The sequence below is a fragment of the Salvelinus namaycush genome, chromosome 20, assembly GCF_016432855.1.
Source record: "Salvelinus namaycush isolate Seneca chromosome 20, SaNama_1.0, whole genome shotgun sequence".
In the NCBI taxonomy this organism is placed as follows: domain Eukaryota; kingdom Metazoa; phylum Chordata; class Actinopteri; order Salmoniformes; family Salmonidae; genus Salvelinus; species Salvelinus namaycush.
This window is the reverse complement of record NC_052326.1, coordinates 8652766-8666476: the sequence shown is the minus strand read 5'-3', so window position 1 is coordinate 8666476 and position 13711 is coordinate 8652766. Positions and strand designations below refer to the sequence as shown.

General features: G+C 42.3%; 1 protein-coding gene across 1 annotated transcript in view; it reads left to right on the top strand.

Annotated features, from left to right (window-relative positions):
* The window catches only part of cpne5b (copine Vb), a 199917-nt gene that overhangs the window by 136610 nt on the left and 49596 nt on the right, over positions 1 to 13711 (top strand). Inside the window, exons 8-9 of the mRNA XM_039016716.1 lie at positions 4540 to 4643; positions 6642 to 6746. Of these exons, the coding sequence (XP_038872644.1) occupies positions 4540 to 4643; positions 6642 to 6746 (209 nt within the window). The remainder of the gene's footprint in view (positions 1 to 4539; positions 4644 to 6641; positions 6747 to 13711) is intronic.

Sequence of the window (13711 nt, the reverse complement as noted above, 5' to 3'; positions counted from 1 at the left end):
AGTTTTAGCTCAACTTCAGATCAGTGTTGATCAGCATGGTTGCCCCATTCCTGTGCAGAAAGCATCTTGTTTCTTGACCCAGAGCATCATGAATGTCACTCATTTATTTGTATAAATGTTTTACAAGTTTGAGACCCATAGCTAGGAGAATAGATGAATGTTGGAAAAATTACGTTAAATAGTATTTTAGTGATTTCAAACATCGGGCCACCGTGGAGAGGAGTGTGTTTGTACTCACTGAACACAGCCTGCAGTCTAAGTCTGACTGGGAGTGATAATGAGACAGACACACACAAACCATGCACAGCGACACACACACACACGTTCTCCCTCTCACCCAAACACAAACCATCACACTCACACAAAGCAGATCTGCTTCAACATTAAAAAGCCATTAGCAGTATCATTACGAGGTGCAGCTAGCGCCGGTAGTGTCCAGTGTAGAGCCTCAGGCCCTCCAACAACAACAGGAGAGGTGTTTATCTTCCTGTTGCCCACTGCCTTGGCTGTCTGCTGGAACTTCAGCTCTTTAGATAACAAAGCTATTCAATCTGTACTCCCGTGGTAAGATTAGCCAGCTACAAACTCTGCCCGGGCTGATTTATAAGGAGCTCCTACAGAATAATGGCTCTTTGTTTGTTTTTTTGCATTTGTGTCCCAAATGGCACACTATTCCCTATATAGTGCACCGCTTTTGCCCGGGGCTCATTGGGCTCCAGTCAAAAGCAGTGCACTGTGTAGGGAATAGGGTGCCATTTGGGACTCAGCCCATAGCTTCTTCAGAGTGTCTGAAGCAAACAAACATAGTGGTCCCCAGAGAGAGACAGAGTTAGACAGACAACAACAGTAATTTAGAATAACGCTTGAATTATTCAAGTCTTACTGCTAATTTACATTCTTAAAGGAGAAGTTAGCTTTTTTTTTTACAACCAATTCTGTATTTTGGATGTAAATGGCATGTTATAGAAGTGTCCAGACATCATTTGTCTTGTGATTTCACTTGTTTTTTGAGAAACTTACCCCAACCAGCGATACACTTCCTCATCCTCGTTCTGTACCCAAATGCGCAATTTTAGACCTGGAAACGCTCGCAATGTAGTGATGCAGGTCTTTAGATGTTGTACACATGAAATGGTGCGATTCCAAACTTTATCCACACCGTTATATCCCATTTTGTGCAACTCGAGTGGTTTTCCCTATCCAGCTGTTCCATTCTCCGTGTAGCCTGCTGCTGGAATGGACAGAGATGTTTAGCTCGAGTTGCAACAAAATGGAATTTACAGTGCCTTCAGAAAGCATTCAGACCCGTTGACTTTTTCCACATTTTGGTATGTTAAAGCCTTATTCTAAAATGGATGACATTCGTTTTTTCCCTCATCAATCTACACACAATACCCCATAATAAGACGAACCGAAAACAGGTTTTTAAACACAGTCCCTTTGCTATGAGACTCGAAATTGAGCTCAGGTGCATCCTGTTTCCATTGATCATCCTTGAGACGTTTCTACAACTTGATTGGCGTCCAACTGTGGTAAATTCAATTGTTTGGACATGAGTTGGAAAGGCACACACTTGTCTATATAAGGTCCCACAGTTGACAGTGCATGTCAGAGCAAAAACCAAGCCATGAGGTCGAAGGAATTGTTCGTGGATCGCCAAGACAGGATAGTGTCGAGTCACAGATCTGGGGAAGGGTACCAAAACATGTCTGCAGCATTGAAGGTCCCCAAGAACACAGTGGCCTCCATCATTCTTAAATGGAAGAAGTTTGGAACCACCAAACTTTTCCTAGTGCTGGCTGCCTGGCCAAACTGAGCAATCTGGGAGAAGGGCCTTGGTCAGGGAGGTGACCAAGAACCCGATGGCCACTCTGACAGAGCTATAGAGTTCCTCTGTGGAGATGGGAGCACCTTCCAGAAGGACAAGCATCTCTGCAGCACTCCACCAATCAGGCCTTTATGGTAGAGTGGCCAGACGGAAGCCACTCCTAGGTAAAAGGCACATGACAGCCTGCTTGGAGTTTGCTAAAAGGAACCTAAATACACTCAGACCTTGAGAAACAAGATTCTCTGGTTTGATGAAACCAAGAGTGAACTGTTTGGCCTGAATACCAAGCGTCACGTCTGGAGGAAACCTAGCACCATCCCTATGGTGGTGGCAGCATCATGCTGTGGGGATGTTTTTCAGCTGCAGGGATTGGGAGACTAGCCAGGATCAAGGTGAAGATGAATGGAGCAAAGTACAGAGAGATCCTTGATGACAACCTGCTCCAGAGCGCTCAGGACCTCGGACTGGGGCGGCGGTTCACCTTCCAACAGGACAATGACCAACACAGCCAAGACAATGCAGGAGTGGCTTCGGGACAAGTATCAATGTCCTTGAGTGGCCCGAACTTGAACCCGATGGAACATCTCTGGAGAGACCTGAAAATAGCTATGCAGTGACGCTCCAAATCAAACCTGACAGACCTTGAGAGGATCTGCAGAGAAGAATGGGACAAACTCCCCAAACACAGGTGTGCCAAGCTTGTAGCGTCATACCCAAGAAGACTCAAGGCTGTAATCGCTGCCAAAGGCGCTTCAACAAAGTACTGAGTAAAGGGTCTGAATGCTTATGTAAATGTCATATTTTCGGGGGGGTTTTTGTTATTCAATTTCTAAAAAGCTGCTTTTGCTTCGTCATTATGGGGTATTGTTTGTAGATTGAATGGAACTAACAATTTTAGAAGAAGGCTAACGTAACAATGTGGAACAAGTCACGGAGTCTAAATACCTTCCGAATGCACTGTAACGTTGCAGATAAAGTTCGGAATGACACAATTTAATGTGTACAACATCTAAAGACCCTACATCACTATACTGTGAGAGCTTTGCAGAATGAGCGATGAGGAAGTGTATCACGAGTGGGGAAAGTTTCTCGAAAATAGAGATTTGGTTGTATAAAAGTAAACTTCTCCTTAAATGGATTGTCATTGTCTTGGAATGTTTTAGCTATAATAACTTTTCGGTGATGTAGTAATTGAATTTGTAATTTGGCAGATAGGCCTACATCAGCAACGATGGAAGAGCAGAAGGGAGAGCGCTATGGGAGGGAGGGCTATTTGTCTGACCATCATTAGTGATGGTCAACTATCAGGCACAGTGTCTGCTGTCTGACAGGTCTGAGAGGACATTAGTGGGACTGTCTGATCTTTTACTTTTACTGTCTGAGTTTTACTCGTGCTGCTGTGTCACTGTTAGGAGAATTATGTTCTCATGTTCATGAACCAATTCAATTTAATTACTCAGTCTGCTATACCAGGATTTGTACGATACTGATAGGAATAAAAACAGACAGTCTACAAAAACCACCAGTCTACAATAGTCAAATGTTTATTCACGGAACGTTCTGGCGTGCACAGTACAAAGACCTTCATTTTATAGTGACACACATACTTCCACACAAACCATCAGGTATCTGCCCCGGCGACAGAGATTAGGGGAGTCCGTGAGAATAGCTTCTTCCTGCCCTCCCCTAAGATAGGGAGAGACCTGAGACTGGGAAGTTCTCAGTGTCCCAGCCAAGGTCGGCACCGGATCTGGCTCAGACAGACAGTCTGTTATCAAGATACTAGACACATTGTCCCCAAAACGTTGATTCTGACTAAGAACTACATTCCAGGATATATTATTATTCTACGGACTAAAACCACACACAGCATTAAAATAATCGAATGATTCTAATCACTTTCATACATGCATTATAATAATCTAATGATTCTAATCAATTTCATACAATCATATTGTTTCAGAGATATGGTTTCAGAGTGTAATATTCTAATCATTTATTAAAACACAATTAAAACATATTTCCTTATCAGTTACTCTTTAGGATCAGTCATACTGGCCAGTGGAATCAATGTTGGTTCGACTGGGGATTACTGACTGGTTGGAGAGCATGCCCCCCCAACCATCAGAGATTGACCTAGGCACCAGGGAGTTAGAGGTTGTAACATAATCTCGTCTGCATCCCAAATGGTACCCTATTCCGTATATAGAGCACTACTTTCATGTGCACTATGTAGGGAATAGGGTGCCATCTGGGACACAGTCCTTTTCTGGAACATGGTGATGAGTAGGGTTGGTTTGTAGGCATCATTACTGTAGAATTTATGTGGCTCTGTTTCTCCCAAGAGCTCCCGGTGTACCCCTAATGAGCTCTCATATTCATCCTACTGCAAGAGATGAAACACAAGCCCACGTGTGCTCTCGCACACATAGACGCACACAAACACACAAACTGAGATGGAGGTGGCTTGGTTGTAATTGTGGCAGTAGTGGTGAATTGATTAGAATGCAAAATGCATTTTGCCTTTTATTTGACACAGATGAGTGACTACAACAAACAGGGGAAAGAAGCACAAACAACAATATTAATCAACTGAATCATTAAGTTGAAATATTTTCTTTCTTGCTCTCTTTTCATTCTCTCTTTCTGCCCTTTCTTTCTCTCCCTCTCTTTCTCTCCCACACTCTCTCTCTCTCTCCGCACCCCCAAAGGACAGTGCAACGATGCAGTTCTGTGCCAACAAACTGGACAAGAAGGACTTCTTTGGCAAGTCAGATCCTTTCATGGTGTTCTACAGGAGCAACGAAGACGGAACGTAAGGCTCTGTGTTCTGTGATTCCGTATCCTGATCCTGTTAAAGGGATAGTTCACCCGAATTACAAAATTACATATTCGTTTCCTTACCATGTAAGCAGTCTATGAACAAGGTATTACAGCAACCCATGCTTTGGTTATGGGAGATGTTAGCATTTTCACGCTTCATGTCCAAATCATCCAAAATATCAAAAAACAAATGTGTAACTCAATGATGTTACTTATAGAAAATGTGGATATGAAATGCAAAAATGCTAATAGGTACCATTAACTTGCATTGGATTTGTGCCACAAATGCAAAAAAGTTTGCATTTGAAACAGTGGCCAGGTAAACAAAACCAAAACATGGGTTGCTGTAGTACCTTGTCCATAGACTGCTTAAAGGGTAAGGAAACCAATATGTCATTGGGTAATTTCAGTAAACTATCCCTTTAACATTGAGGGGGGTATTAATAAAAATAACCTAATAGCAGGAACCACACCACCTAGTGGTCATAACCTGGTAATATGGACATAAAGGATGGGACATGAACATAACTTTAATGACAAAATTCTCTGAACACTGTTTTTTTTAACCAAATTCACTGAGAATATATTACATAGGATGAAGAAACAATACTCCGACCCGCAGCGCCATACTACTTGTCAGACATAGAGAACTGATACTGTATACGCTTTGTTGGATTGGGGTGGGGTCTGGGAGGTCTGTGGGAGGCTTTTGACAATTTCTTTGGATTCCTCATGTCATTATTAGAAAAGCATTTGTTAGGTACTATATTTCTTGAATATTCTATGAATCCTATAAATTAAAATGTCCAATTTGGGTGGAACCAATTAGCTTAACTTCCCAGAAATCTAATTATATTCCAACAAAATAATGTTGCAGGAATGCTAATCTTATCCATTTCTAAACTATTTCAGAACAATGGTGGCTGTCATGTCATGCTAAAATGACCCCATTACCAATCACACTGGTTTACTGTATCTCTACAGTGTGACAAATTATGCAGTGGAGAATTGGTGCGGTGAAGAATGCAATTAGAGAGAACACACAGAAGGCAAACAGGTCGTTGTATAAATAAATTCAACACACACCAGTAGGACTGAGCCAAACCCACCAGGGACCATACTGCACCTCACCATTCCTTAACAGGCTTCCAGCGTGTGTGTGTGTACGTGAGGTGTATGTGTGCATGAACCATACCCAGAGAGAATGCGCTATACAACACCTCCCAATCCCCTAACAGGCTACCAGAGTGCACTCTGTTGTCCCAGAGGCCCTTGCAGCGAGCGGTGTCAGACCATTTAAGGGCCGCTGGCTTAGAGAGAGCCTGCCCTTCTTAGCCCTTATCTTCATTCAGGCATTTCTTAAAGTGACAAGAGGGGATAGTGGCCAGCACAGATGTGCTAAAAGGAGAGAGGAGAGGGACAAATTAGCGTGAGGCACGGCACACACACAAACACACGTAGAAATGAGTACTTGGCGGATGCTGCTAAATGGACCATGCTGTTCTAATGGCCGAACGGCCGACGGCAACGAGGCAAGATGAAGTAAACCCCGCAGCTCAGGATAAAAGAGGGGAACACACAATATTGTGCAAATCTAGATCTGCTCAAGCAGAATCGTGGTGGGTGGACAGACTTTGTTGGCGTGCGGTCCCCGTTAGGTGAGGCACTCAAGTATCAAAACAATATGCAAATTGTATCACACCTGTGTGAGGGAGGAGAGAGTCATTATAAAAGTGAAGGCCAGAACACGCACCTTTGTTTGGACAGTGACGTCGGTAAACAACGATTATACACTGATGCTATCATGAAGTTGCTGTTTTCAACATGATGAATTGTCTGTCTTTTAACCGGATATATTCTGTCCTTGTCTGTGTCTCTCCTCGCTTATCTTTCTCCTCTGGTCTTCTCTTCTTTCCTGTCTCCTTTCTTTATTCCTGCCCAACCCTCTCTATTTTCTCTCCTCTCTCTACCCCCTCACTCTTTCCTGCAGGTTTACTATCTGCCATAAGACAGAGGTGGTGAAAAATACGTTGAATCCAGTTTGGCAGTCATTCACCATTCCTGTCAGAGCACTCTGCAATGGGGACTTTGACAGGTATAGAACTCGCCTCTCTCACTCCCTCTCGCCTCTCTCATCCCCTCTTACACCCTCTCATCCCACTGATCCTTCTCGCCCTCACTCTTCTTCACTGCCAGGCAATCGGGGCCTCCATAGAGTATGTACTGAACATGTTGGGAATACATCAGCTCATGATCTTTGTTTTATTCCCGAATGATTTGTAACCGTGGAAGTGGCCTCACTCATGCTTACAGAAAGCTATGCACCTCTTCTCTTCTGCACTTTATCGCTAGCGATTTGGCTGGAAAATGCTTAAAAGATTCACAGAATATAATCAAAAATCAAAAAGGATTGAATTATGTTTCAGGGGTCAGATTCTTATTTAGTAGGTTTTATAGGCCTAAATGTTTTTTACCAAAGCAACAAAAATGTGACCTGCTGAAAAAATGACTGTTTGATTTGATTTCCTCCAAATCATTGATCAGTGATAAAAAAGTAACATTGTCACTTTTATTAATCTAGATGTACTGAACTACAAATGTATTAGGGATCATGGGACGGACTATGATGGAGTCCTAGGCCTAATTTTCCACCTTTAGATCTAGCCAGTGTGGACTTCTATAACATTTCCATAGACGAGCCACTGTAGGCTATAATATTACTGTCACCTATTATTTTCAAATCTGCAACTGAATTAGACTATTCTTCACATTACAAAAAAATGTGTTTTTATAAAGCACTCAGCAGCTCAATAACTCTATCCTCCACAGCACTGTCCAGAATGAACAGTGGGTGGTGGAATGGTCATCCAATACTGCTTCCAGCTCAGAATAGAATGGGCATTGGGTTTTCCCGTTGCCACTCCTGCTATTACAGTTGGCCTTTCTGCACGATATTTACCTATATTTGATTTTGCACTGGCATTGAACATGGGAACGGCAGAACTTTTTTTTTCTCTCATTCGGGATGATATTCTATCTCTTCATAAATATCTTTATTTCTATATGCGTTATCTATTTTTGATTGGACTGTGGCATCCAACCAGAGTGCCAGTAGGTACAAGGTGTCTAATGAAGACCATGATCTTATTTCTGGAGGAATTGTAGAGGTATCTTTGTCCATAATTACCTCAACTGTCCGGTGTGATTTCTTTTTAGAGGGTCACCAAATGCTTTTTTGGAATGTGCAGAGAAAGTTAACGTCGATCCATGGAGGCAAAAATAACAATGTCGGCGTATAATTCAATAAGGGAAAAGCTGCGAAATGGAGAGTTGAAAATAAAGAGTGAAAGTCATTTTTGGGAAGGATTTGGTGAAGCGTTAAACAGAGGATGATAGCAGTATTAGGCACTATGCACATTCGACTGTCACAAGACCTGAACTTCAAATAGGCTCATGGCATGTCAAGGGAACGGTAGCCTATTGTTCAGATGGGTTAAATGAAAACTCAAATCTGGACACTGACTGTAGGTCTAAAACCTTTCACAGCCTTAATATTAACTCCTGCAGAATGAAGCATTTCCTTGCAGTAAAATTATACACCAAATGTCGACGACGTGAAATAAGCCATCCAAAACTTGGGCCTCACCCAGAATTTGTCAAAATTGTCAATGATCTCCAAATCCATCGATTTGCTAATGTTAGCTCCAGGAGTTGGTAAAACCCAGCCGAACACAGTCTGTTAAGAACAGCGCTAACACTGTGGTCCCGAAATAAAACACTTAAAACAATAGTTTTAAAGGTATAAAATGTATGTATCTTAGGAATATAAAATGTGTAAGTGTTTTTAAAAGTGTAAAACACGGTGGTGTGTCGCTACTCCAAACTTTCTGCTTCTTACTTCCTGGTCACGTAAACTTTGACAGGTAATTAACATCTACAGTACATTTCTCTTAGCCATGTACACTCTTATGTCCATAACGGGTTGTGTTTGCGGATTGACCGTGATTAAAAGTAGAAATAAATTTCAAGAAGCAAAATGGCAGTCAACGATTTTAAACCAAACGGAATCTTTACTAAAGTACTTATTTAACAACGACAGACTCTTTGGGCTGAAATCAGTGTTTAAAGAGGAGGTCTGGTTATGATTTTTGCCCTGAATGGTCTCGGGGATAAGCCTTTAGCCATAGTGTTAACAGTCAACATAATCACATGGTAATCTCCACATGTCGTTCTGTCAGGGTCCACTTACCACTATAAAGCCCCCTGAAACGGTAAGCTGGAGACGATAGGCCCTAAGACCATTAGGCCGTAAGATAGGCCCTATGACCACTTAAAGCTAGAATCCTTCATTAAAACAGTAACAAAGCCGATACCCCACTTCTGTTTAGGTAAAAAGCTGAGGGATTGTCCTGGAGAAATGTAACCACTCTAAAATTCATAGACAGAGCAATGGTTACATGGACTGTTCATCCATGATATCACACTTCTAGCTTTGAGGCTTTGAGTGTTTGTTTACATTTACATTTGCAAACATTTGAGTAAAGCAAGCTTATATTTTGGGTTCTGATGGGGTACGACAGTTGAACTGAGCTCATGAGTCATCTATAAGTTATATTCTTAAAGAATCAATGGGTATATATCATTAATTTAGAAGTTAAATGAATATAGCATATAATGGAAACGGGGATACCTACTCAGTACAACTGAAATGTGTCTTCCGCATTTAACCCAACCCCTCTGAATCAGAGAGGTGCGGGTGGCTGCCTTAATCGACATCCACGTCTTCGTCGCCCGGGGAACACTGGGTTAACTGTCTTGCTCAGGGGCAGAATGACAGATTTTTACCATGTCAGCTCGGGGATTCGATCCAGCAACCTTTCGGTTACTGGCCCAACGCTCCAACCAAAAAGCAGCCAACAAGTGTTGGAAAAAGCATTCCAGGTGAAGCTGGTTGAGAGAATGCCAAGTGTGCAAAGCTGTCATCAAGGCAAAGGGTGGCTACTTTGAAGAATCTCAAAAAATAAAATCTGTTTTGATTTAACACTTTTTTGGTTAATACATGATTTCATGTGTTATTTCATAGTTTTGATGTCTTCACTATTATTCTACAATGTAGAAAATAGTCAAATCAAGAAAAACCCTTGAATGAGTAGGTGTTTCCAAACTTTTGACAGATACTGTAAGTTTGATGTAACTTACTCTGTGGATGACGTCTGCTGAATGGATATACTGCAAAACAGACAATTATTTACAACTGGATACAGTACCTATGACAACCTATACCTGCACCTATGAAAACACAAACACACAGGCGCAAACACAGACACACGCCTACCTTGAGACCCCGGAGGATCTGGTATATGAGGAACTGAACGTGGTCGTCCGTCAGTTTCTGACACTTGACGATATTGTTGAGGTCCGCCCCCATCAGGTGGGTCACCAGGTACCTGACAATCACAACCCAAAAAAAGGAAAGACGGGCCCAGTGCTCTAACCACTAGGCTAGATTCTAGCTTTAAGAGATGAGATGGTGATATAGCAAAATGCACTTCAGATATATGGCTTATGTAAGACATAAGAACAACAGAGAGAGAGGAGTTTAGATAGAGAGGGAGGAAGACAGAAAGAAAGGGGAGGGAGGAGGAGGACTTAAACACGAGTCGACTATAGAGAAAGAGAGGAAGAATAAGAAAGCGAGAGAGAAATGAGAAACTGGATTTTTTTTTAAGACCATACATGTTGGATGCTACTTGCTCTGTACAGGTCAAAGCAGGATTTCCCTATAGCCTGCCTTCCTGCCTTCTCTCGCTCCCCCTCGCTCTCTCTCTCGTTCTCTCTCTCTCCTTCCCCCCTTTCTCTCTCTCTCTCTCTCTTCTCAGAAAAAGCTGAGTTGCTTAGCCTTCTGTGACAAATTACTACACCCAAATTTTGCTAGAAATAAATCAAAATATCATTCCCAGGCTTTTTCTCTGTGTCTAGATACAAATGTATTGGGGGTGCCCCAAAGGAGTGTGGGTAAACAGGTCGGGGTCACTGAGTGCCGACAAATCAAACATCAGACATAGTGAGATCATCACCCTGTCAGAACCATTCAGACATGGGGGATTGAAATGTGTTACAGGAGAGCCTTTCCTAGAATGCCTCTCTGCCTCTCTCTAACACACAAACACACACAGACACAAAAACAAAAATACACACACGCACAAACACAGGCATGTACGCACGTGCACACTTTAGCACGGACCCACGTGTATGCACACACACATGCATACACACACACAAACACACATGCGCGTACACACACACACACACACACACACTCCGCCTCAGTGTGAGTGAAATAGGATCTGACAGGGGCAGACCTGGAAACACTACATGTGTCATGAGATATCACAAAGCGCAGAGCAGAGAACAGCCAACCGGTTACACACTGGGTTTGTGTGGGTGTGTGTGTGTGTGTGCATGCATGCATGTGTAGGTGGTGTGTTCAGTATAATGTGTATGTTGTGTGGTTTATATCTTGTGGCTATGTTCATCTTGTTTAGCATCAATCCATATCGTAAATGACAAGTACCAACAGGCTGTGATTTGTAGACAGAGAGTCAGACACCACACAACCGACGGACTCATTTATTAATATAGCATGTAGATGTACCCCGTCCTCTCCTTGAGTGTCCCGAGAAGAGGGGGATGAGAGGAAAGGAGAGGAAATGGGGATGTGGTGAATTTTGTCGGTCCTGCCTACGCTGTCTATATGCTTCAGAGGACATTCCATCCCAGGACCCGTCTTCCTCATAGCATGGTAGCCCATATGAGTCTGTCCGAGTCAAAGCAACTATTTCTTCCGCGGCTGGAGATCGCAAACGGAGCCATGAGATTAGGACTGAAGTGGTGTTGTTGTTTTTCACAAGCTTAGTAGCTCACGTACTCATTCCTAATCTCTTGTGGGGTGTGTTAGGTTATTAGTGAAGGAGACATATGCCCGTTTGAATCATCATCTTGAATGATGTTAGGAACTCCACTTGGAAGATTGGTTTATTAGAGAGACAACATGAGGGTTTTTAAAGCATGATTTCACTGGGAAGACATGACTCCCAAGACAGCAACAGATGAAGACATCCTGCCTTGCGTTACTGTTACTGTGTATGTTTGGTCTGGAGTACACTCATAGAAAAAAAGGTGCTATCTAGAATCTAAAAGGATTCTTTGGCTGTCTCCATAGGAGAATCCTTTGAATAACCCTTTTTGGTTCCACTTGGATCCCAAAAGGGTTCTACCTAAAACCAACAAGGGTTCTCCTAATGGGGACAGCCGCAGAACCCTTTTAGAACCTTTTTTTCTGAGTGTACAGACCTGTTACTGCTTGGCGGACAGTCAAAGAGAGGATGACTGATAGGGCCTGCAGGGCATGGTGTCTTTCATGTTCCTCTCCGACATAACACGCATGCACACACGCATAAGTAATAATGCACGAGAAGCCGGTGTTTGAAGGATATATTGGCACGGGCGTTGTTAGGCCCGAGATGAAGTTGAGGGCTGGCAAACCATGTCAATAATGCATAAATCATTTTTTCCAATGCTAATTGCTTACAGCATCAATTAAAAACTTGTCACGACTTATCAAAACAACCATTACAAACCACATTCGTAAAGGACATTCGTAAAGGACTTCATCCGGTTATATTATAGGACAGTGTTTTGTTTCAGGGCTGGTGACAAAACACTTTCACTTCTGTGCCTTCTGAAAAGAAAAACATATTAAATCTGTTTTGTTTTTGTTTTAAATAGTTGTTCTTTTTCAATCCATTTTTTATTTTATTTTTACATTTAAATAAAAACCCTGGGTCGGCTGATTTAGGAGAAGTTACTATTAACACATTTATGTAGGGTCTGAATCATCATCAACTAGTCATTCGTTCTAAATGTTCCATTGTCATACTGGCTGGCAACGTTCTTATCCCTTGCTTGCTACCTAGTCAACTACGGCTAACTTACAGACACGTCAAAAAGTGCAGCCAGAATAACAGCAAAGTAGCTGCATTTGCATTTGTTTAAGCTGTTTTCAAGTTACATTTTTTGGGATACATCCATAACAATGAGCTAATGAGGCGTGATTTCGCCTGGCATAGAAAATGTGCTCACTCGTCAGGACACTGTTGATCAGAGGAGCTAGCCAACAACACAGCTAACATAATCACTTCAAACTGAAGCTGGAAAGACTGCAAACTAGCTGCACTTTGTTTCGTTTTACCTTTTTTCAATTGACAATTCTTTGTATATATCCATAAAAATGATGCCAGCTGATTCATGATTTCGACTGGCTGAGAAACGCTGCCTGCCTGCCTGTCTCGTTCCGACTTCCGACACGTTCATTACTATGGGACAGCTGGAGATTGAATTTGAATATTCAAACAATGTTGAAAATGTCAGAGAGACAGACGGCAAGTTTTATTCAAGTCTCCTCTGTTGAAAACTACATTTTAGTCGAGATAATGTCTAGCTGCTTTTTATAGTGGTGATCAATTTTATAAATTGCCTGGCTGGGATGATGAGACAGTGGATTGCGCAGTCAGATCGAACTGCCATCCAGGACCTCTATACCAGGCGGTGTCAGAGGAAGGCCCTAAAAAATGGTCAAATCCACCCTAGTCATAGACTGTTCTCTTTGCTACCGCTTGGAAAGCGATACCGGAGCGCCAAGTCTAGGTCCAAAAGGCTTAACAGCTTCTACCCCCAAGCCATAAGACTCCTGAACAGCTAATCAAATAACTATCCAGACTATTTGCATTGTCCCCCCCACCCTCTTTTACGCTGCTGCTACTCTGTTTATTATCTACTCATAGTCACTTTAACTCTACCTACATGTACATATTACCTCAATTACCTTGACTAACCTGTGCCCCCGCACATTGACTCTGTACCGGTACCCCCCTGTATATAGCCTCGCTACTGTTATTTTACTGCTGCTCTTTAATTATTTTTTATTTTTATTTTTATTTTTTATTTTTTACAAATACACCATGACAGCGCAATACACAAGGGGTGGAACAGTGGCAAAGG